General features: G+C 40.0%; 1 protein-coding gene across 7 annotated transcripts in view; it reads left to right on the top strand.

The window, feature by feature from the left end:
- Positions 1-22,808, top strand: part of tcf12 (transcription factor 12) — a 103,498-nt gene that overhangs the window by 48,202 nt on the left and 32,488 nt on the right. For all 7 annotated transcript variants that reach the window (XM_074618594.1, XM_074618602.1, XM_074618584.1 and 4 more), the window contains 3 exons: positions 9,361-9,422; positions 12,136-12,271; positions 13,438-13,490. In XM_074618594.1, the coding sequence (XP_074474695.1) occupies positions 9,361-9,422; positions 12,136-12,271; positions 13,438-13,490 (251 nt within the window). The remainder of the gene's footprint in view (positions 1-9,360; positions 9,423-12,135; positions 12,272-13,437; positions 13,491-22,808) is intronic.

Here is a 22,808-nt window from a genome sequence, read left to right as displayed (position 1 = left end):
ACAATCAGGAAATCCACATCTCCTCTCTCACACAGAGATGGATTTCAGGGGGAAATAAACTGTTTAGCTAGTGCGAAGGGCAGCAGCTAAAGTCGTATACTTCAGGGCTAAAAAATGTGCAGTAAAATCTTTGATATCTTTGATCTAGCTGAGAGTTTAGACACCTCTCCTCAGATTTCTAGTCTAATCTAAACGCAACGGAGGAAAGCTTTTCCCCCCTCCAAGTCTAATGTGTTATTTTGTTTCTCACTCCTGCAATCCTCCTGGTTTGATTTCTCTTAATCCTGGTCCTTTAATTGATCTATTCATTCCACCTAATGGCTAATTACACATCAGGCTGCATGAGCAGATGCATTTATCATCATAGTACGTAATAATCAGTGACATTTCAACAAAGAAAAAATATGCAAATAAGTACTCATTAACATTTGCTCTTGCTGTTTTGAATAATGTCACTGCTGACAAGGCTGTACGCAGAAATTAATGTGGAGCTCAGGGCAGGGGAGATGCGTTTCCTCAGTGTTTTGTGGCTCCATCATGTTTCTCTGTTGTTCCCGAGGCTGGGCGGTAGACATTCACCCCCCAGCTAGTGAGGGAGGAAGCTGATGTGGTACGCTACCTCCCGTCCCTGTTTCCTCATCCACGCTGACCTGACCTCTAACCCCGCCAGCTTTTATTCACTGTCAAACAGAACCTGGTGGAAGCATCAGACGGCTTTGATAGGATGGAGGTACACAAACTCATGAGAAAAGGAAACAAAGGGAGGTATTTTAAAAGGTATGAGGAAAAAGTGAGTGAGAGTACATCTGATTTGTCCTTGTGCCGTCTCTCATTGCCAGAGGAATGTACTAGTAACCATGGAGCCTGTCTAGCTTTACTTCCAAGGCATCTAGAGAAGCCAACTTTATATAGGGTAGAGTATCCTGTCCATGATTTAATCATCACAGAATCAGGTCCTTATATTCTCTCCTCTTCATGGATATTAACAGACACAAAGCTGTATGACAGCATTTAGGTCTTTCAGTAGAGATTTATAAAAATGTTTCTTTTTGCCGTAAATCAGTCCTGATAGGGTTCGACATAAAGAGCTATTAACCTGATAGGATTGATGTTTTGTGGTTAGATACCATGGAAGTCATCACATGGGAACATGAGCACACACACAACATCATGTGCACAGAGGAAAAAAACAAACCAAGTGAGCTGGCGTGTGATAAATGAATTCTGTTTCTACATTAACAACATTTCCTCATCCTGTATTATGTGTTTGTTTTCATGGTGTCGGCTTTCCTCGGAGCGAGGAAAATGGACTTGTTTTCTTGATGGAGAAAAAGAGGCCGTTGGAATGCATGTGAGAGAGGCGGTGAAGCACGCTCACTAATTGGCTGTTTTTGTGGCGAGCGGTTTAAGAATTGATCCCCAGAGACGTTTAGGTCACTACCTCTCACATTATCAGAACAAGGGGCTCTGCTGCAGACCTGTGATCAATAAGGAGACTCACTATGAATGACTGGCCAGCTCGCTTCTTCCTTCAGTCGGATTTCAGCACCTAATGTTGTTTATTCACTTCACTACCTCTGCATGGTGGTAGCTTAGGTTGAACTGGATTGAAAATTCGATTTTCTACTTATTTTGAGTAAAAATTGGATTGAGGATTTTTTCTACAAATGAGTTACTTTATTTTAATTGAATGATTTGGCTAATGCAATCAAATATTATATGTTTAACTCCAGTTTATGTCATACACAACAGCCTAATAGACTAACACACCTATTCTCTTCTCTCTCTTTCACATATTAACAAGGGCTGTGTATTGGCAAGAATCTGGCGATATGATACGTATCATGATACAGAGGTTACGATTCAATATATTGCGATACTGTAAACAAGGTGATATATTGCTCTTGATAGTAATTTTACGAAAAATGTCACAGTATAAAGAACAAATCGCCATGCATACAATCTGAGTAAAAATAAGTTGACTCTTTTATGCAGTCAGAACAGACGGATCTGCATTTACATTTATCACAGTCTCTGTAACATCCAACATCATAGCACCACTTTTTGTGCAATCTGAGCAACTGTCTGCTGCGAATCAAGAATTGAATCACAAAACATAATATCACGATACTCAAGTGTATGGTTATTTTCTTACAGCCCTAATATTAACTGAGAGCTAGTCAAACACATGTCGCTTTTTCACTCATTAATTCTTATTGAAATAATTGTGCAACATTCAAACTATTATATTTTGTAGACACCATGTTTACATGGGAAAAATACGTGATCATTGTTAAAGGTAGAGGACACATCGCAATAAAAAACTATTAATATTATACTTTAAAGTATAACTATTGAAATTGAACAGGTGTACTGGTGCTCTAGGTGCTTGATGAAGGGGTGTGTGGGGTGTTTTGTATGTTTGGAGTCAATATTACTAAGTTCACATTAACACCAAAGTGCTTTGGTTGCACAGCGTTGTTGAGAAGATGCTCATTAAACAAAATGTCACTCTCAGGGTCATCAATCGTGTGGTCTGACACCATTAGTATGTTATAATGTGGTTATTGCAGAATACCTGGGTAAGTAAAGTGAAAGAGAAACTGTTCTTCTTTATGTTAAATCTGTAGCTTTGAGCAACGCACCTAACCCCCATCCTGTGTAGTGTAGCTGTGTAACCGGTGTCTGGGACAGTACTGACTGTCAGTGTAATGCAAAGTGTTGCAAGAGCTCAGCAGGTTTCATCAGTAGGAAATAAAAATGAAGTGGAAGTAGAGACCTGGATCTAGTTGTACCATCCAAACTGAGCCACCAGGTAAGGAGACCAAGAACCTACCCAATGCACTTCCTTGGCTGCAATGAGAGAGCTTGCCAGAAGAATAACTTGTCAGTGTAACACTTGTAAAATTCGGGCTCTATGGGCAGAATGGGTAGAAACAAGCCTCTCCTGATAAAACCCACATGACAGCAGCCTGGAGTATGGAAAAAACAGTGAAAGACTGAATGCATGAGATTCTTTGGTCTGGCTAAACAATAGCTGATGTCCAATACAAAGAGCTATATTTAGCAGCAACTGGGCACAGCGCATCACTCAGATGTCATCAGGCTGTGTTGACTAAATAATAGTGCCTTACATTGGGACGATGATTTCTGTCCTGATACAACCTTGACCTCAGGTGAAAGTCCCTGAGGGGCTCAATTATAGCAACGCTTGAATGCCTTTAAAATCTGGGGTTTGTCTTCACGATAGCCGGTCACAGATGCTCCCTAACCAGTTTGACCGAGTCAGTGTAAATATGCCCGTTACAGTGAGAGATACTGTAATCAGGGATGCCCCCTCTTAGTCGATTAGTCGACTTTAGTTGATTAGTCATTTTTTTATGCTTTTTTTTCACGTTGAATGTCTTATTTTCCAAGAAGCTTATGAGCACATCTCTTGTAAAGAAAAGATTTAAAGTGGTGCTTTTGTGTGATTCTTTTTGAGAAATTCAGTTTTACAGATCTGTCGATTAAATCAACTAATGGATTAGTCGACAGAATCGAATCCGGTTTCACTCCCAACGCCGCTTGATGCCCGTTGGCATCAGATACCAACGCATGAGTGCATCCTTTAGCGACTGTATGTGACGCACCGGGCTTTCAACGAACTCCAATGCAAACCCACTCATGACATTATTCAACGGCCGGAGCAAGTGACGTAGTATTAATAGCGTGAGAGCCGTTAAGGGCGGGTGGGAGAGGTGGTGTATGGGTCAAACAAACGTTCATTTTTGGATTTTCAACCAGGAGACAACTGTTCGTGTCCCATGTGAAACTAAAAGTAACGTTGGCTTATTTTGTCACGTCAGTCGTTAGTCTGTGAAGCTAACATCAACCACAACTGTTTTCTAAACCTTAGTGGTTGTGTTGCCTAAACCTAACTTCCTGTGAAAACGGAAGTTTATTTTGAAAGGAAATTCTGCATGTAACGAGCGTATATTAACGCGACATCCCTGAAGTAAGAGGGGTACCCCGTGTGTCAGTCAACGATGCCAAGGCGCAATGACCAAGCGCTGTGTTGACAGAATCGTGTGAATGTTTGTCAGCTAAGAATTGATTTGGTCGAGGACGACTTTAACTGTATTGTAGACAAGAAGACCCGAAGCTGGCAAAAGTTTCAATGTGTCGACTTGGGATAAAATACTTTAAATTAGGTATTTTACTTGGAATTGACACGGCATTGTGTGATTTAGCGTGATATTCAGATCTTTGTACATTTTTGATTGTTTGAATCTAGTTGGCACATCTTTTTTTCCAGTTTGTTACATGGCTGCACATACTGTAGGTTTTGACTATTATAAACAGCTAATGATCAGTGTTAGCTCAGTGGACCAAAAGAGTCAAACATGGACATTTAGTTTTTGCCACAAATTGTTTGTCTCTGTGGAAAATTAGCAGCTAATATAATCTTTCTGCCCGGACACAGTCAGTTGAATATAGATTTATCTGCAGTGAAATGTTTCACAATCATAGTTACACCGCCCCACATCTGAGCGATATGCTAATAAGCAGCTTCACAGAATATCTTAATCAGATTTGATGGATTTTTTCCCCTCATTAGATTGATTTTTCATTGCATTGGGGATATACTGTGTGATGGCAGCCTGCATACTTAAATTGATTTGATGGTGCAGTAATTAAGCCACTTTACTCATGTTGCTTTTTTTTTAATCTTTTGCATGCTTTGCTGTTTTAAGGCAGATAATGACTTTTGCTTCCTATCAATCACCGCTTTTTAGACTCATTAGTAGGCCTGTGACACTAAAAGAAAACACCCGCTTAATCCTGCGTAGCCCTGCTCAGAACAAATGGGCCTACTCAAGAAATAATGATAGCAATAATAGTGTTGCTCTTGTTGTGATGCTGTGATCACACGGGCCGGCTCAGAGGAGGGAAAACAAAGGATCGCTAATAACAAGCCATAAAACTAACTCATAAAATTAATTCTGCTTTTATTTGTTTCTCCTTCCCTCACAGTAGGAATCGTCTTTGATTTATAAGCCTTACTTCAATCAGGGAACTTTGTGATTTTACAAACTTGTTTTGTATTTTAATGGGAAATACAGATTATTACAGTGACCTATTTTCCTCACAATGAGTTACAGTCTATGTGCGTCAGACAGGAGATTGTGTCACTGCATGATAAGGGTATATTTTATTCAGCTAATTTAGGCTCCTGGCTTTAGAACCGGCCAACCCAGCAATATGTTCCCCTTGATATATCACTTTGTTCTACTTTACTTCAGCATCATAAATATGCATTCTCCAGAAATTTGAAAAGCAGCCATGTAGTTGCAGACTGTAAATTTTACTGAGTCTTTTATAAGCAGGGGTTGTTCTCGGGTCGTTACTTAAAGTTTAAGAGGTTACACACAGATTTAAACTGTCATGAGGACATAAGGGATTGGCTTCAAAAGTGATGATCGACTCTTGTCAGATTATTTCTTCAATGTCTGGTTTGTGTACTAAAGAAGGAAAAATACCTGCTGGTTGTTTCCAGCAGGAGACGAAGAAGATGAAGGAGACCAGTCACCGCTCTGAAGGCAGAGATGAGATACATGATCAGATAAAGTTGTCAGAGCTGCTGCATCTTCAGCGGGACAAACTAAAGAGACCTTTATGACCTCTGTACACGGTACTGAAGTTAATCCCCTGAGCACCGCTGCATCCTTCTCCTCTTGCTGGCCGATTCGGTTCATCTGAGGTGGGGGAGGGAGCAGCGTCCGATTTAATGGGGGGCTGCCATGTCTAGTGGTCACACAGGTGCTTCAACTGGCTTCAGTTTCTCAGAAAAGTTTTGGTGCTGTTAACAGTGACAGGTGATTGGATACTTTGATCTTCATGTTATGAACTTGTTTAGTCCTCTTCTAATCTACAAACATCATTAGTAAAACTGAATTTTACCTTATCACATTTCAAAGCAAATACAAGTGACTAATTATCCAACCCAGTCTTACGGGAAGGCGTATAAATAGCACGACATTACACTGACATTCTGTGCGTCACAAGGACGCATGTAGGCTTTTCGCATATCCTTCTATTGCCGTTTTTCACGTGTCATTTGAACACCATGCAACAAAACTACGGTAACGTCCGCAGTTGGGTTTAAGCAAGAAAGCCATTTAGTTTGATTAAGGAAAAGCGCCACGGTTGCACTTAAAATAAGTACGTAAATTAAGTAAAATATGTACGGAAACAATGCAACATAAGTATGGAAAACACGTCACAAATGTCACTAACGTAACTAAAAAAACAAAACACCAGTCTCGAACACCAACGTCTCCTGGTTGAAAGTCCTGTGTTTGTTGGACCCATCCACCTCCCCTCCCGCCCGCCATCAGCGGTCTTCCTCACTTCTTATTCTATATGGCTCTAGCTCTGAGCGTAGCATATTTACGCGGATGTGTTTACATTGGACTCAGTACAGACTACATGGCATACAAATGACAAAAGCAAGAAAGGCGTTCTTATTGCACACTAAATGCCTCGCGCATTATCGTGGCGTTCATACGCCTTTTTGTGTGAACGAGCTGAATTATCTTTGAGAGACATTGTACATAAAATTGGTGCATCAAATCGACCATGAACATCCTCCTTTCTCTTCATAAGGATGAGCCTTTCAGAGCTAAAGAGCAGGCTTCTATCTTGAGTAATACAGTGGTGTTGATTTATTCCTCTAAATACACTGAATGGACAATAGTAGCTTTAGCTCTTTACAATTTATAATTTGAAAATGTGCATTTCCTCCTACTACGCCAGTTCTGTCTGTCAATTTGTAAATGCTCTCTCTGATTTAGCAAATCCAGACCAGTTACCAGCAGAACAACATGGTTCAGTCAGTCCTTTAAAGATTTTTTGTTTTTGTTTTATTACATTTCAAGTCTATTACGTGTTCTTGGAGAGATTTATGCGGGGTGGGAGACAGAAAGGAAGGGCATGTAATAGACTGAATCAAAGCTTGGACATTGCATCTATTTGCACAATGATGCCTGGATACACTCAACACTGTTGATAAGTCACTAATGGAGGAAAAGGGACAGCATCAGTCACAGCAGACGACTCTCGTATGTGATATTGTCACATGTATTTACACATGCGTTAAGAACATTACGTTTTTTTTTAAAGTTGCATAAAATAAGCAAGATACAAATAATGTGAAACTGTTTTTTCTTGCTCTATTTTTAATTTTTTTTTACAAGCATTTTCCTATCGTAACAAGTAGTGTCTTTGTAGATGCACTGGCAAGAAAGTGTCAGTATCTCATTGCTTACAAATGCAGTAAATATTTATGCATGGTATTTTGCTCAGTGATTCCTTAGTTATACTGTGTATTCTAAGTTTAGGCTTCACAGTCGATTGAATGTCTTCGCAGACTTTCTTTTATCAGGCTTCCACAGTTTTTTGGGGGCGCGGTGTGGCTGTTTCTCCGTCTCATAGTGTGGACTGAGACGTTGTTTTCGCAAACACACCTATCTGCCCCGGTGGGCCCTGAAACTACAACAGTGACCATCAATTATTCACATAAGACACAGTGTGTGTGTGACAAAACACATGCTGCCGATGAATATTTAACTCCGTTCCCTCAGAAGACATTTTAGGAATGAAAATGAATTCCACTAAACCACCTTTTAGATATTAGACAGGAAATAAAGAAATTAAAATTCCCTGTCAAAGGAGATGTTTCATCATGCTGCCACGATAGTGAACGTTGGTGGTAACCGACAACTTAATCCTATTTCCTTTTGCAAGAGCGATGGCTCAGAACTGTATCACATTATTGTTAGAAGAGAAGCAGCTTTGCCAGTTTAACCATCTTCCCTGATTTCCTCGGCTTCCTCCGTCTCTCTAGAGACGGTCTGCTGCACAGATGCAGAACAACCGTCTCCTGCAGGACTGCGCAGATAAGCACAAGTGGATTCTCTCAGATGTGCCTCTGTTCACCTGCGCCGGTGAAAGCAACGTTCAGATCAGTCATTGTGTAACAAAAGATCCAGGCTATGCAAGTTTTTAACTCACAAAAAAAAAAAATATTTACCTTTTCCCCAGAGTAAACAGAATTTAGTTCCAGCGCTTGTGTCTGTGCTTGTAATATTTGGAAGTATCTGACAAAAATAATGTACGACGCTGTTAAAGTTATTCATCATTCTCCCCAAGGAGCTCTCATTTGTTTGTTTGTTTGTTTTTCCAGGGGAGTAAAACTGCTGAGTTTGGATATTGTGATGTGTATGATTCATGTGTGTTGTGTGCTGTAAGTTTTATTTCCCCCCTGATGGCTGCTTGGGAGCCGTCCTTTGAGGTGTGCACATCCAATGTGACACTGATATAGAAGGACTCCAATCAGTAATTCATATTTATTTTTTGCATACTGAAAACTTTGTGACACACAACACTGTTTTACAGAAGTGCAGAGATTGTTTTTTTTCTTAAGATCCAACTTAACCTTTTTCACTTCATCCCTTTTTACCATAGACCAATTTGTTGTCCTTTTTAGGGGGGTACAGGTGTTTTGTAGGGGGAGATAGCAGGTCAGCAGTAGATGTCACATAGAAGTGGTGTACATCATCTGAAAGCCAGGAACCTGAAGATTAATTTGAGATGCAGCTCAGCACTGTGTGTCTGTAATTTATATGATGACCATCCCCATGCTCTATTATGTTCATAAGTTGTTGCAGCAATTTTTGGGTTGATACCATTTGTTACACAGATTTGGTGCTAAATTTAATAATTTTCACCACTCGAGAATTGATAAAAATGATTAAGAGACCCCTCCAAAAGGTTGATTTGGTTGGTACCAATAGATTCATTAGGTTTTCTAGTTTCATATGATACCAGTATCTTCACTTTAGCTCTAAAACTGAGCCTGCTACAGCGCCCTCAAGGAGTGGAAGAGGTTAAGGTCCAACTTGTCTAAAAACTACTGTATGTTTGTTAGATAATACGTTTATAAACTGTAGTACATTGTTGCATGACCTGAGGGAGTCCCATTTCTATGAAATGCAATTTCTTCTGTTCCTCTTTGCTCCCAGCCAGCATCAGATGATATCCACGTGAACGAATACCCAGTAAAAGGAACAACACCTCTTAGATTTTCCAATGTCATTTTATTAATGTAGTAAAATAAAACACTTATGCACAATAACTTACAAATCATTGCAGATAAAGTTAAGAACATTTTACAACAGCAAAGTGTTCATCAATCAGGACACAAAACAGTCAGGACACTGTATGTATGTAGTCTATTATTCAATGTTAATCCAGGTGTGTGCTCAAGTATCATAAAAGATAACGGTTGTTGTTACTGTGCTTTGTGTGCTTTGACAGGTAAATCGGAGAAGGCTCCATTTCCTGCCTATGGGAGGAACCCTGGAGCATCTAGCGGCCAGGTGAGTTCAACGCAGAACTATATGCTGTTTTAATACCATAAATCAGCTGCTATATTCCCCCCAATACCAATACAGCTGTATTGGACAATGGTAATCAATTGTCCACCAGCAATCTTCAAAATTAAAAGGCATTACAATTCAACTGTAACGCTTTTTACTGCAGCAACAAATTGGTCAAAACTTAAACAGGCATTGAAATTCCAGTAAAAAATGTATATAGCATATAAACAAAGAATTGAATTGAATGGATCAGCCCCGCTGTCAACGATATCCAATCCAGTAACGCTACCGGTGCATCCCTAGTTTTTAGTACGACCCGTAAACAGCAACTGAAGGAAGCTCCCCTTCGTATGTTAAAGGAACTGTGTGTAACAATTAAGGGGTTCTGTTGGCGGGAGGTAATATAATATCAATAAGTACTGTATGTTTTTTTAGTGTTTATTAAACGGCTTTGTTGAATACTCGATTCTGATTGGTCAATCATGGCGTTCTACGGTCTGTTATTTCTTTATAGCAGACCGTTGCTATGTATAACAGACTGTTGCTATGGGCACAGTTCTGATGTCGGACTCTGGCCTTACATTATCACCTGAAAATAAGAATAGTTTTGTTTTCGTTACCTGAGAATGAGCCGATTATATCTACATACGTAGCAGGTCAGTCGTGTCTAGAAGGTAACCCACAATTTTGGAAACTCTCGTGAGATGGTTACGGTTAGGCATTGACCTTGAATTATTGAAGTTAGGATAGTTCGTTGGGTTGTGAGTCAAAATGGACAAACCAAACGGTGGCTCTTTAGGGCCATTCACTTTTCAGATAGACGGGAAAACATTCATTTACCTCTGAGTTTTGACTTCTTGTAAATGTTGCCTTGCCACTCTTCCACTGATTTCAAAAAGGGGATCCGTGCCTTTATTTAACCAAGGTTGGATTACTGTAAATCCCTCTGTTCCTGTCTAAATAAGAGCTCCCTTCATCATAACTACCGCAAACAAAGCAGTCAGGCTGTTGTCAGGACTGGGAGTAACTGTATTCCTTTCATTTGCTTCCAGTTAATTTTAGGATTGATATCTTAGTCTTTCTCAGAGTTTCTAAGGCTTAACAAGATTTAAACCCCAGTCACTTCAAATTCAGACCCGTTGAGAAATAGAGAGCATCCTGGACTTTAGGCACTGCCCTTCAGGTATCCATATATCCACTATTAAACTAAAGGTGACTGTTTGCGATTCTGCAGCTTTTCAGAACAATGTGCCTGAAGTAGAGGAGCCTAAAAATATTCTCTGGTATAGTAAATTTAATAAAAATGCATCTTATTGATGAAAGAATTTTTTAGAGGGAATACCATTTAAGACATTTTGAGTAGGAGCTGGGGGCGTGTACAGATCTACAGCTGATCTGAGATTAATGGATATTCTCTGGTCAAAAAGAAATCAAACAGGAGGACTAAAACAATCACGGAGAATCTGCAAAGAATGTCCTGAATGTTTAATCCTATTATTGCTCAATAAACCCAGTGATTTATAGCCTGCCTTACAGTATATGTAACCTTTCAGTGTGTTTTTTGTCAATTGGTTAAGCCAAATGATTGAATAAGACAACTGACTGTGCTGTACATCATTACCCACAAATTGCCTGATATATTTCTGAATCTTTGTCTCACAGTCTCCTACTAAACTCCTACTAATATGGAATTTTGTACTATCCGAAGATGCAAAGGTTTCAAACCGCTGTTATTACCAATGACAATGTATTTAAGCTGCAAGAAATTCAGAGGTGTTCGTCACAAGCATCCAAATTTGCATGACTCCTCAGTGGTTCCTCCCTGAATATCTACGGTAGTGTAAAAGAGGCCAGAGTTGCTGCGGGGATTCAATATCATTGAACAAAGGCAGAAGCAGAAGTGGGTCTGCTGTGTCGTGTGAACGCTGTAGCACCGGTGACACGTTGTCATTTTACAGAACCTGACCTGATTTATTTTCTTTTTTTTATATTACATTTGTGTTACGTTGCCTCTGACAGTTTTTCATGACCTACATTTTAGGTCAGAGAAATCATTTCTTTTATAGAACATTTCATATATGTCAGAGTTTAGTTTTAATTGTGTTGAATTTGTCAGTATATTGGAAAGGTCTTAGCGGTTACTGTGTCAATCCTCAGCCTGCTGACTCCAGGGGGGCATGGAGGCGAGTTTACAGATCCCTGCTGTACTGGTCTGCACCCGATTACACTAATTAGACCGAGCTCTTAATTGGGCTCTTAGCCCAGTTTGTTGGGGTTGTAGAGGTTAGATAGATATTGGTGATAGGATGATGCGGGGAGCTTCCAGAGTCTGTCCTGTGACACAGAATAAATAGGAGTTACATGTCACCTAATACGTGATATGATACTGTAAAAACAATGTGTACATCCATAACAACAACTTTTTATGTCTCATCTTTATAATGATTTTGGTATTATGACATTTTCAGTGAACACACTGTTAATGCTTGCATGCTTTGTATTATTTAGGACCAAGCTGTTCTGAAGTTAAATGTAGGTTGCACAATATACTGTAAATAGAGACAACTTAAAACATGTAGTTGATGGGGCTTGAAATTACTAGCTGACTACAATATTGTTATTTTTACTACAAACGACTGAACTCACTTCTGACAATGAAAGCTGATATTATCCTTTAATTTTAAGCATTTGTGTGTTTGTTTTTCTCTTTCAGTCTTCCTCCGTGAGGTCGAACGTCAGGTTGGCGAGTCCGACTCCGGTGACTCCGTCTGGGAAGTCAGCTGCTCCTTTTTACTCCTTCACTGCAGCCAATCCTAGAAGACGTCCTCTTCAAGATCCTCCGCCCGTCGGTCAGTAACATCTCAATGCTCATAAGAGAAAGGCCCTGAAAAGTATATTCTTTAGTTTTCTCTTCAGGGACAAATGTAGCTTATGCAATATTCAAAATAATCAGAACCTATATAGAGAAAATCAGACATACACTACGTGGCTCCATCTCCAAATATGAACGGGTTTGGCAGCCCTTCCTTAGACATATTAAACCTTACAGCTTCTCCCTCCGACCTCTCCCAGTTCAACCTAGACCTATAGGACCAAGATGATCCATATATTTATTTTTTAGTAATAATTCCACACTCTCTCTTTATTTTTTATTTTTATATTCTTGTTTTCTTCATTTTTTGGGGGCTTTTGCAAGGATTTAATCATTTTTAATATATATTATTCTTATTTTTTTCATTCTTTTTTTCATTTTTGTCCCTTTTTTGGACTTCATGACTCTGCCATGACTTGCTGATATTCCTATATTTTGTGAGGGATTCGTATGTATTATATGTCATTGCCTAATGTTATGTTGTGTATAAGAAGATTCAAAATAAATAGATTGCAATCCAAAATAATCAGAACCTCACAATAAACAGAATCCAACTGAATAGATTTTTAGATTTAAATTTTATTTGTTTACACAAGTAAAAAAAAATAAAAGTTGATATTACTTAAACAACAACACTTGTGATGGAGAGGTGCAAAAAACCCTCAGAGGGGCTTGGTCAGGGCACTCTCCAGTGCATACCTTAATCAATTATAAAAAAAGAGAATAAAATGTTAAAAGGATGGTAAAGAGAGAGAGAGGAGAAAAACTTAACTCACTACTTCTTCTATTAGTGCTTAAGACTGCTTGTTGGTGACACAGTTTCACTCAAGTCTTAAACTTAAGTATGAAATGGATGTTTCTTTTAGATATTAATAAAACAGTTATATAGTCACATATGTTAGCAAGTGGATAAGCTCGCTATTGTCTGAGTTTACTGTGGCATTTACAATATTGGTATCTGAAGTTGTAATTTTCTTTTTAAAGGCTGTTTATGTGAAAACCCCGATTTAATCAGAAATAATACTTTATACAGAACAATAGATTTTGGAGAGTGAGTTATGGCTTGTTTACAGCACATTCATAGTTGTCTTTTCTTTTTTTTTTTGCTTGCGAATGACTGGATGTGCTTTCATCTCTCCACAGATCCTCTACAAACAAAAAAGGTTCGCAAGGTCCCTCCTGGCCTGCCTTCATCTGTGAGTGGAAGATCATCTACCTCTCATATAAATAGATTTCACAGTGAGCTTACTTAAGCAGACACACACACACACACGCACACACACACACACACACACACACACACACACACACACACACACACACACACACACACACACACACACACACACACACACGCCCTCCCTCTCAACACTTGCACACAAAGAGCGCTCTTGGCATCGCTACCACACTTCCTGGACGGGAGTTTGCTTGTTTTTGTGGCTCAGCAGTGACACCAGTCGTGCTTGTTAATTTAAGTTCTGACTTTTTTTTATGTTTTCTGTTTAATATTAGTACGTACATGTCTCTGTAGGGCACATTTTTCTGTACATTTTTTGTGGTTGTGTGTGCGTGTACATGCATGAGCGTGCGTGCATACACGTGTGCACCTCGAGGTGATTGATTTTCAGTGCTGCCCTGTCACAGTCTGGCCTCCTCACAGCCTCTCCTGGGAGAAAGAGGGGCTGTCAGAGCGGATCCCCAGCTCTGCTCTTTTGATGTTTAATTAGTCATTACGTAGCCGAACAGGAGGACAGACAGAGATTAATAGCACAGAATATCTGAAATTTCTATTGGTAATGATCCCGGCGGAGCAGAAACCATTAGGATGCAGAGAAGTGTGGAGCTCAGCTTGCATTCGCTTAGACAGGCGGTGTTGGAGTTCATTAATATGCATAAATCAGTAAGTCAGATGTTCATTGTTAAAACCCTGGTGGATTGGCAAAGGTTTTATTAAGCCTTGCCTTAAATTCCTAGAACTGATACAAGACAATGATTATTCTTTTTAATAAGAAGCAACTGGTTCACCACAATCCCACCCTTTTCTTTCCTTAAACAATGAAAGGGTTTTCTTTCTTTTTTTTGGTGAGGGAGTCTGAGGCTGGATTTGCCTTTCAGAGCTTTGATAATCGTCACCTCTGCTGCTGTTACTCTGAAATCAAATATGGAACAGGCCGTGCAACATAAAAGGCTGGCATGTGTTTTGTTTCTGGATTTGTATTTGAAAAGAAGTTTGTCAGAGCATGAGGGAGAGAAGCAGCCTCTGACAGCAGCGGGAACGTGCGCTGCCTTCCTCTTAAGTAAGTGATATATTTGCGGTCTTGTCAGACGGAGGGAGGGAGGCACAGAATGGTTGCCTCGCGGGTTACATCTCTTTGTTGTGTAAATGGACGCTGGGCTTTTATTTGTCAGTACTTAACACATGGGCGCAGGTGCGGTTCTGTGACTCATAAGAGTACAATCAAGCGGTACAACGCTGGATGGGGAAACACAGTGACGGGGCAGGGGATAAAATACAGCTTCTTCTTGTCACTCAGTGCTGCTCAGGAGATAAAGCCTGCAGCTCGGAGGAATTATCCCAGTTAGTCTTTGATCCCATTTGAAAGAATAAAGATGGGAGTGTTGAATAAAGGGCTATAGGTCTCTTATAACCTGCTGACAGAGAAAGGAAAACATAAAGCCCCCTTTTTGATAGGTGAAAAATGTTTGAGTGGGAGGTTGTCTGGCAGCTTTTATTAGGTGTGAAGATATTGGTATTGGAGGCATAGGTGAGGTATGGAGACGTGAACTGTTTGATGGTGTAAAGAGCTACTTGTGGCCCTTAAAAAATGTGTAAAGTTGCAGATTGCTGTATGTCTATCAGCCAGGACCCATGTTTGTGTCGCTGGGAGCAGCGAGGGTGGCGTTGAAGACGTGTCGAGAGGAAGGCGCACCTGGAGTCAGAGCTGCTTCGCCAGAGGCAGCTGTGTGAAGAGCCTGCAGCGTACCTGTAAAGCATGAATGCAGCTGCAGATGCCACTGAAAGCTTTTTGCTTGTGTAAGCAAGCGTGAGAGCCTCACCAGAGACCTGAATAGCTGCTTGATTTAAAAAAAAAAAAAAAAAAAAAAAATCAACACAGTGCTTCCTATCATTATGTCTACTGCTGGGAATTTTCTTATTTATTTATTTCATTCTCAAATCCCCTTTTTCCTCCAGCTCGTATCCTCGCTCCTCAGTCTAAAAATACATTTTTGAATCAGATGGGCGATGTAAGTTGCAAGCCCAAGCATGATGTGTGTGTGTGTGTGTGTGTGTGTGTGTACACTACATGATGGAGCTGAATCAAAATATTTACGGGAGCACATCCTCTGTGCATTTAGGCTTTGACACTGCAGTGCACCAGGATGTGAAGGCTATCTAGACGGGCCAGCTGGCTGATTGCAAACATTTAAATGTTTCTTCATCTTATATACAGACACCCTCCTCCTCCTCTTCCCTCAGCCCCACACATACCTTCCTCTGTGGTCTGCTGGATGTGTGCTTGTAGACATGGGATACTGCAGATGTGGTTGTAATTGTGTGATGCACACAAATCCTTGTTATCCGCCATTATTCTAAGGATTGTTTAACTTAGTTTGTTCTTTCAGCTGTGCTAAATCAGTGGAAATCTCTGCTAACAAATTAGGAATATAGTTTACCATCTTGTGTGACATTTCTTAAAGTGCTCAAGCATGAAAGATTTACCTTTTTTTAAATGTATTTTTGTTACAGTAGACACCTCGGCTATAATTGGCTCCCTGCATTACTTGACTGTATAAACAAAGAGCGAAGGACAGAGCATGTTGTCATTGGACAGACAGGCGGCTACGCTGAGGGATGCTGATGGGCAGCTGCGTGGGCACCTGTCTGACAGGACCGAAGACGGAGAGAGAGGGTTTTGTGGCTTGTGGGGGAAAGTTGCATCTTGTAGGATATTTATGGAAAGCTGCAAGGGCATGGCGTGTATGTGTGTGTGTGTGTGTGTGTGTGTGTGTGTGTGTCAGTTTGTTTGTGTAAATAGTGTTTTCCCCCCGTTGTCAGAGGCACAGCGGCTTGATGTGACACTTCCTCCCTGGCTTTGGTGACGATATGGCTGCAGGATGAGAGAGAGAAAGTGGCGGGATGAGATTCTGCTTCCCTTCGGGGACTTTTTGCAAGCGAGAACCCTGAGTGTCGATGACAAAATAGATTGACATTTGCTTTTGACAGATCACTCAGACACCCTTGTTTCTGAGAGATTTGTACTGTGTGAGCTGTAAGAAAGGAAGTCTGCTCTAGGCTCTGAATCTTAAAGATATTCCTCACAGTGCTGTCTGGTGAATGACATTCAAAGGATATATTTTCTCTCTCTCTCTCTCTCTATCCATCTGGCTTCAACAGCTCAAAGACAAGAGATCATAATATTGTACTACAACAGTAACCTAATGTTCCCGTTGCTGCTGAGGAAGCAGCTCCTTTTTGTTTCTTTTCTTTGAACCACAGCAGGCCAGGACACAGTTTCAGGGCTGGGTGAATAGACAGAGAAAGATAGATGAAATGCATCAGTAAAGCCTTGTGTAAACAGCCAGGATCACCCCGGGCCTTTATTAGTCTCCAGGCAAAATGAGATGTTAGGGCCACCCAGCAGAACGGTGTAAAGCTGCACATGCACAACAAATGCGTTTAACATCAACACTGTGAGGGTTAAAGAATAAAATAAATGCAGGCATTTTCCATTACATCCTGGAAAGTCCACTGATTTTTCCAATTGTTAATGAGTCACCAGGCAGAGTCATGTACCCAAGCCCATGTCATTATTTCACAGTGCAGCCGCTTCCAAACACAAGCATGATGAAGCAAGGCAGGTCAGGAGAGGAAAACATTAGGCCGTACAGTTTTTGTGCCTTCAGTGAGGTCAAACTTTTCTGTTCTGTTCTGTTATTAGTTGAGCCGGAAGAATGATTGTTCACAGTTTTTTTTATATTCAATTACAGTTACTCTGGTTATATGTCATCACAAGTGCCTTGCAAACTCAACTATGATTTTATTATATCAGTGATTTGTTTGATAATGTAAGAAATTACATTCTGTGTCAGTGTTTAACATATTTTTGTTTGACGAAGATCCAAAAATGACCACAATAGTTGCTGCGCAGGTTGTAACCGGCTAAGGTTAGTCATTAAAATCTCATTTTTTGTGCATCAATTTGAGACTTAAAGGTGCTATTGATAACGTTCATCCACTAGATGTCGCATTCTCCCTCCTCCGTCACATTGCATTTACTTCACAACAAGTCGTTGCCAGACACTTACCATTAATCTCAGACATTTATCCGTTTTTTTCCACACAAACTGACGACACAAAGATACCGTGTGATACCCAGTGAGTGGTGAGACACAAATTTCAGAAATCTTCCCGTGGAAATAAACAAAACATTAATTTTGGACCCGCCAACATTTTTTAAATGATTAATTCACAGTCATAATATCATTTTTTTTTTCAGGAAAAGCCTTACTTTTATTCGGGACCTTTCTAAAGGCTCTGTGGATGTATTATTATTATTATTTTTTAAATAGTCGGCTACATAAAAATGTTATCAATAGGACCTTTAAATTCAGATTTATTTAGTTTTGTAAATAATTACACCTAATGTGGAAATTTTTCAACAAATCATTTTATCCAAGTTTTTTACACAAATGTAAACTGTTAATTTCTTGCAGATTAATGTGAATTATTTTAATATTAGACTTTCCCCAAAATATATTTTCTAGATTTGCGCAATTTAAAAAAAAATGTGACCTCTTTGAAAATGGCCATGCCAGTTTTACCTCGCCAAAATTTAGCACAAGTTTGAAGCGTTATTTAACCTCCTTTGCAACAAGCTAGTATGACGTGGTTAATACTAATGTATTTCTTTGGTTTTGTAGTTTCATGTGATGCAGTATCTTCACTTTATCTTAAAAACTGAGCTAGCTACAACCTAAAAATCTCAAGTTGCGTTAATGCGTTAAATAAATTAGTGTTGTTAAAACAAATTTGCGTTAATGCGTTATTATGGCGTTAACTTTGAGAGCCCTAAAATACATCTATATAAATGGGTTATTTATCAAAAATATACTGTTCTGTTTGGGTTTTGCAGTATAAACATGACTGAATTGGGACTTCAGTGTGTACTACAAATTGTATAATGTGTATTCTACTTGTTATTAGTGTGTTCAGCCTGAGCGACTGGCAAGGGACAGTATTTTCGGCTCCGACCGGACCCCAGTTAGTGAGCTCCCCAGAGATGGCCTCATCAGATGGCTGATTAGATAGACACCCTTGGTTTGACAGGGATGATGCTGAACAGTCGCGGCCACCTCTGGGACCCTGGCCTTTGTGTTTATCTTTGTTTGGGTTGCTGAAATTTACCACTGACATTAGAGGCTGCAGATAATGGAACAGACAAACAAGCCAGAGGCCTGACCCCTTTCATCTGCGGGGAGAACAAGGAGTTAAAAGGGACAAAGAGTAGGAAAATAATGCACAGATTAAAGTCATTACTCACATTCTGGCCTGTTGTAAATTATTCATGTAGAGCTTGCGTGAGTTTACAGCATTAATGCAAACCTTGATTTCAGATCGCTGGCAGGCTCAAAAACACATCCTGTCAACAATCGGTAGAGTGTTTGTTATTTAGAGACCAGCTAAGCCAGGCCGCTGTGACCTGGAGAGTACACCACTGATCCACAAGAGGTTCATGTCGTCCCCGAGGTTCTTAACTCCAGGAAGGTTATGCGTGTAATGTGGCGTGTGTACGAGGGATAGATCACACCAGTCCGATGTAATGGCGATAGTGGGCGACCATCAGTTAGTTGTGTCACTTGTTTTGCTATTGCCCAGTGCCTCATTTCAAATATAATATATACAGTAGTTCATCAGCACCAGTGAACTATTAGAGCATGCAGATCATTTCTAAATAGTTTCATAAAAACAGTGTTAGTGTCTCTGATATGTTTAAAAATGGAACTACTTATAATGCAAAAATTAATTGCGACATTTTTAAAAAAATACCCAGGTGTGTGTACATTTACATTTTTGTTCCACTGTGCTTAAGTACAGTACAGTACAGTACAGTACATACAGCAGATCAACCTAGGACACATTTCAGGCTTTTTGTGTGTCATTTGTATGCCTCTTTCCATTTGTACGCCATTTTTTGTGTGTCATTTATACGACACACAACAAAACTATGGTAATGTCGGCAGTTCGGTTGAGGCAACAAAAACACTTATTTAAGTTAAGGGAAAAAACATCATGTTTGGGCTTAAGATAAGTACGTAAACTAAGTAAAATACATACAGAAACAATGTAACATAAGTACGGAAAATACGTCACAAACATACTTACAAAACAAAACACCGGTCCCGAACACAGGTACAGTGCATCCACCTACCCACCCGCCCGCCATAACCAGTCTTTCTCCCTTTTTATTCTACGTCACTAGCTCTGAGCGTAGCATACTTACACTAATGCGTTTACATTGCAGTCAGTACAGACTACATGGCGCCAAAAACAAGAAAGGTGTTCTAAATGAGGTAGTTACGGTTTTGTAAAAGGCTGTGAAAGTGATGTTTCTGCTGGATAGAAAGGTGTAATAGTTTCAGCGACAAAGATTGATTGATTCCTCAGTCTTGTAATTTCTGGCTCCGTAATAAAGGACTGATCGTCCTGGTTCTGCCAGAACAGAACAATCACTTCTCTCATCAATTGAAATCAGCTGAAATTAAGCTGTTAAAGAAATCTTCACTTTCCCACCACTGAATCTCCATCTCTCTCATCGCATCCCTCTTATGTACTTCTGATTTTCATTGTCACATTTATTCTACAATGTGAAAACAATAGAAATGTGTTTGTGAGAGAATGTAAACAAAGTGAGAGCTGAAACATATTATCAGGTCTCAGGGGTTTCAGTTTTTGACCAACAAAAGGTTTAGGACAGATGTCCAAAGAAGTTTTATGTCTGCTAGCCTGGCAGAATGGATGTGCTTCATTCATTTACTTTTAGAGCCACTTTAAATAGCCGTTGTTTGAAAGCGGCTGTGCCCAATTATTAGTATGTGTATAGTGTTCTTGCAGCCTTGTAAGCATGATTGAAAACATAAATGCATCAAAGCAAAATTATAATGGGCAGGAATGGCTGCCTAATGGATACCACCATCGGTACCATAATGTAATTTATATGACATTCTTGTCCACAACATGAATGTACCAAAGCTTGGCCATTGTGTAATTTTTAAAACAAGCTATGACTATTTCTGTCACAAAAACCACAAAACATAAGTTCAGTTTTCACATCTGAAAGAGTTATTTGTAAAAATGAAACACAGGAAACTTGTGTTTCTTGTTTATATTTAAGAATTGAAGTTGCTGCTGAATGGTTACAATAAAATCATGTAAACGAATGATGTGCATGGAAATTGGTTAGATTGATGAAGTAAATCTGTCTGAAACATTCAGTTCAGACATAGGCCCGACATCCCAGAATAGTTTGTATTTCTTTACTCTGTGGGGGACAAACTAATGTGCCGGGTCTGCTTTATGAGAGCTGTGTGATTTAAAGAGGATGTTGAGTTTAACAGCTGTGGTCGACAGTCTCATAATCTCAAGTAGGAGGTAGTCAGTAAAGTTCAGTTAAATTTCATATTCATTAAAGTTCATAATGACTCTTTCAGTGGCTTCTTATATGAGGAAGAGTTTCCACCTGTCAGGGAACGTGTATCTATTTTCTGCTTCTTGAAAATAGATAGGTGGATTAAAGGTGACTTAATAATAATATTTCTTGGCCACATCGTCCCCACACTTTCTCCATCATACTTCTACACGTTGGCTGTATGACAGTGAAACAGGTATTAAATTGCATTCTATGTGTATTAAATGTAACTTGATGAAAATGAGGCCGTTCATCATAGAGTTTGGGAGGGTGGGGGTCTGAATGCCCCGTGTACCCCCCCTCCACCACCCCTCTCCGAGTCAGCCGTCTCTAATTAGAACCAGAGCTTCTTACAGGAAACAATCTCCCTGTCTGATGACATCATCTCTAAATCCAACGTGTGAGATGGGGGTGACCTCAGCCTGTGGATTTGCTCTGTGTTTTTTAACACCCAAACAAATCCCAAGAAAAGTACCTTGTGATGACTCGAGTGTCTTTTGAGAGGGTGGTGTGAACAGGTGGGTGGAGCTGAGCCTTCCTCTCCTCCGTCCCTCAGACAAAATTGAGACAACTATGTCTACGGATAAGCTATTAGCAGTTCCTGTTTGCGATGCAACCGTGCATATACAGACAACTATCACTGAATTACTTTGATACTGAAGAAAACTTAAAAACATGATGATTCTCAGAAGTTCTGGAGTTAAATTATAAGGAGCGCCTTTTTTCCTATATGATTTCTGAGTGGATTTATGGATGTTTATTCGTACGGGTGATCAGGGATAATGACATCCTCAAAAAGTCACCCTGAATCTAAAATAGGTGCAACATATCTGTGTGTTCAGAGTTGATTGTGTCATAAATCTGAAAGGTGAGAGAAGTGCAAAATTTTACGCAAATTGTGGCAATCGGGCGCTGATGGTTTTCAAGTACCTTAAAGGATCTGTTAGTAGAAATGGAATATAATATTCATAACTATGGTTTCATTAGTGTATAATCACCTGAAACTAAGAATTGTTGTTTTCGTTAGCTTAGAATGAGCCCTTCATATCTACATAGGGGGCAGGTCCTCTTCACCAAATCCGCCATGTTGCTCCGCCATGTTTCTACAGTAGCCCAGAACGGACAAACCAAACACTGTCTCTAGAGAGAGACTTTTGTTTTTATGTTACCTAAAGGCCACCGGAGTTCTCCGACACGCTTTTGAAACTGCGGTAATGTGAGCCACAGAGTGTAAAACTGTGGTACCGCCAGCCGCCGCCTGACTTCTGTTGCTCCTAAAGTAGTATTATTATGGTAAGGATGGTCTCTGAGCGAGGGGAACGGCGTTACCACGGTTTTGCACTCAGCGGCTCACGTTGCCGCACGAGAGGGAGGAGTGAGCGGAGGGATACTCAGTTGGTTGCAATCGGCAACCACACCACTAGATGTTGCCAAATCCTACACACTGCACCTTTAAACTGCCTCTATGAGCTGTGTGTCACAGACACTGCTGCAGCTCCAGCTGTGACCGTGTTGGTAAAATCAGTAGGCCAAACTACAATAACTAACTTCCTGCTGTTTTTACAACACCGACATGCCTCTGTCCCTTTCACCTCACACACTTTTTTTGCCTCACGTCTCCCCCCCACTTCAAATCTCACCTCACAGTCTGAAAACTCCTAGACTGATGAGTTTTCTGGAGTCTGTGACCCATGTTATGATCCTTGATTCATTCAGTTTAATTAAATAAAACTTTTCCACTATACTTGACATGCATAGACATCCTCACCGTGTCTCCTGCAGAGTCAGTATTAAAAGAAACAGGCTGAGTCAGCCAGCGCTGCTATG

This window comes from Sebastes fasciatus, chromosome 2, assembly GCF_043250625.1.
Source record: "Sebastes fasciatus isolate fSebFas1 chromosome 2, fSebFas1.pri, whole genome shotgun sequence".
In the NCBI taxonomy this organism is placed as follows: Eukaryota; Metazoa; Chordata; class Actinopteri; order Perciformes; family Sebastidae; genus Sebastes; species Sebastes fasciatus.
This window is presented reverse-complemented; position numbering and strand designations above follow the sequence as displayed.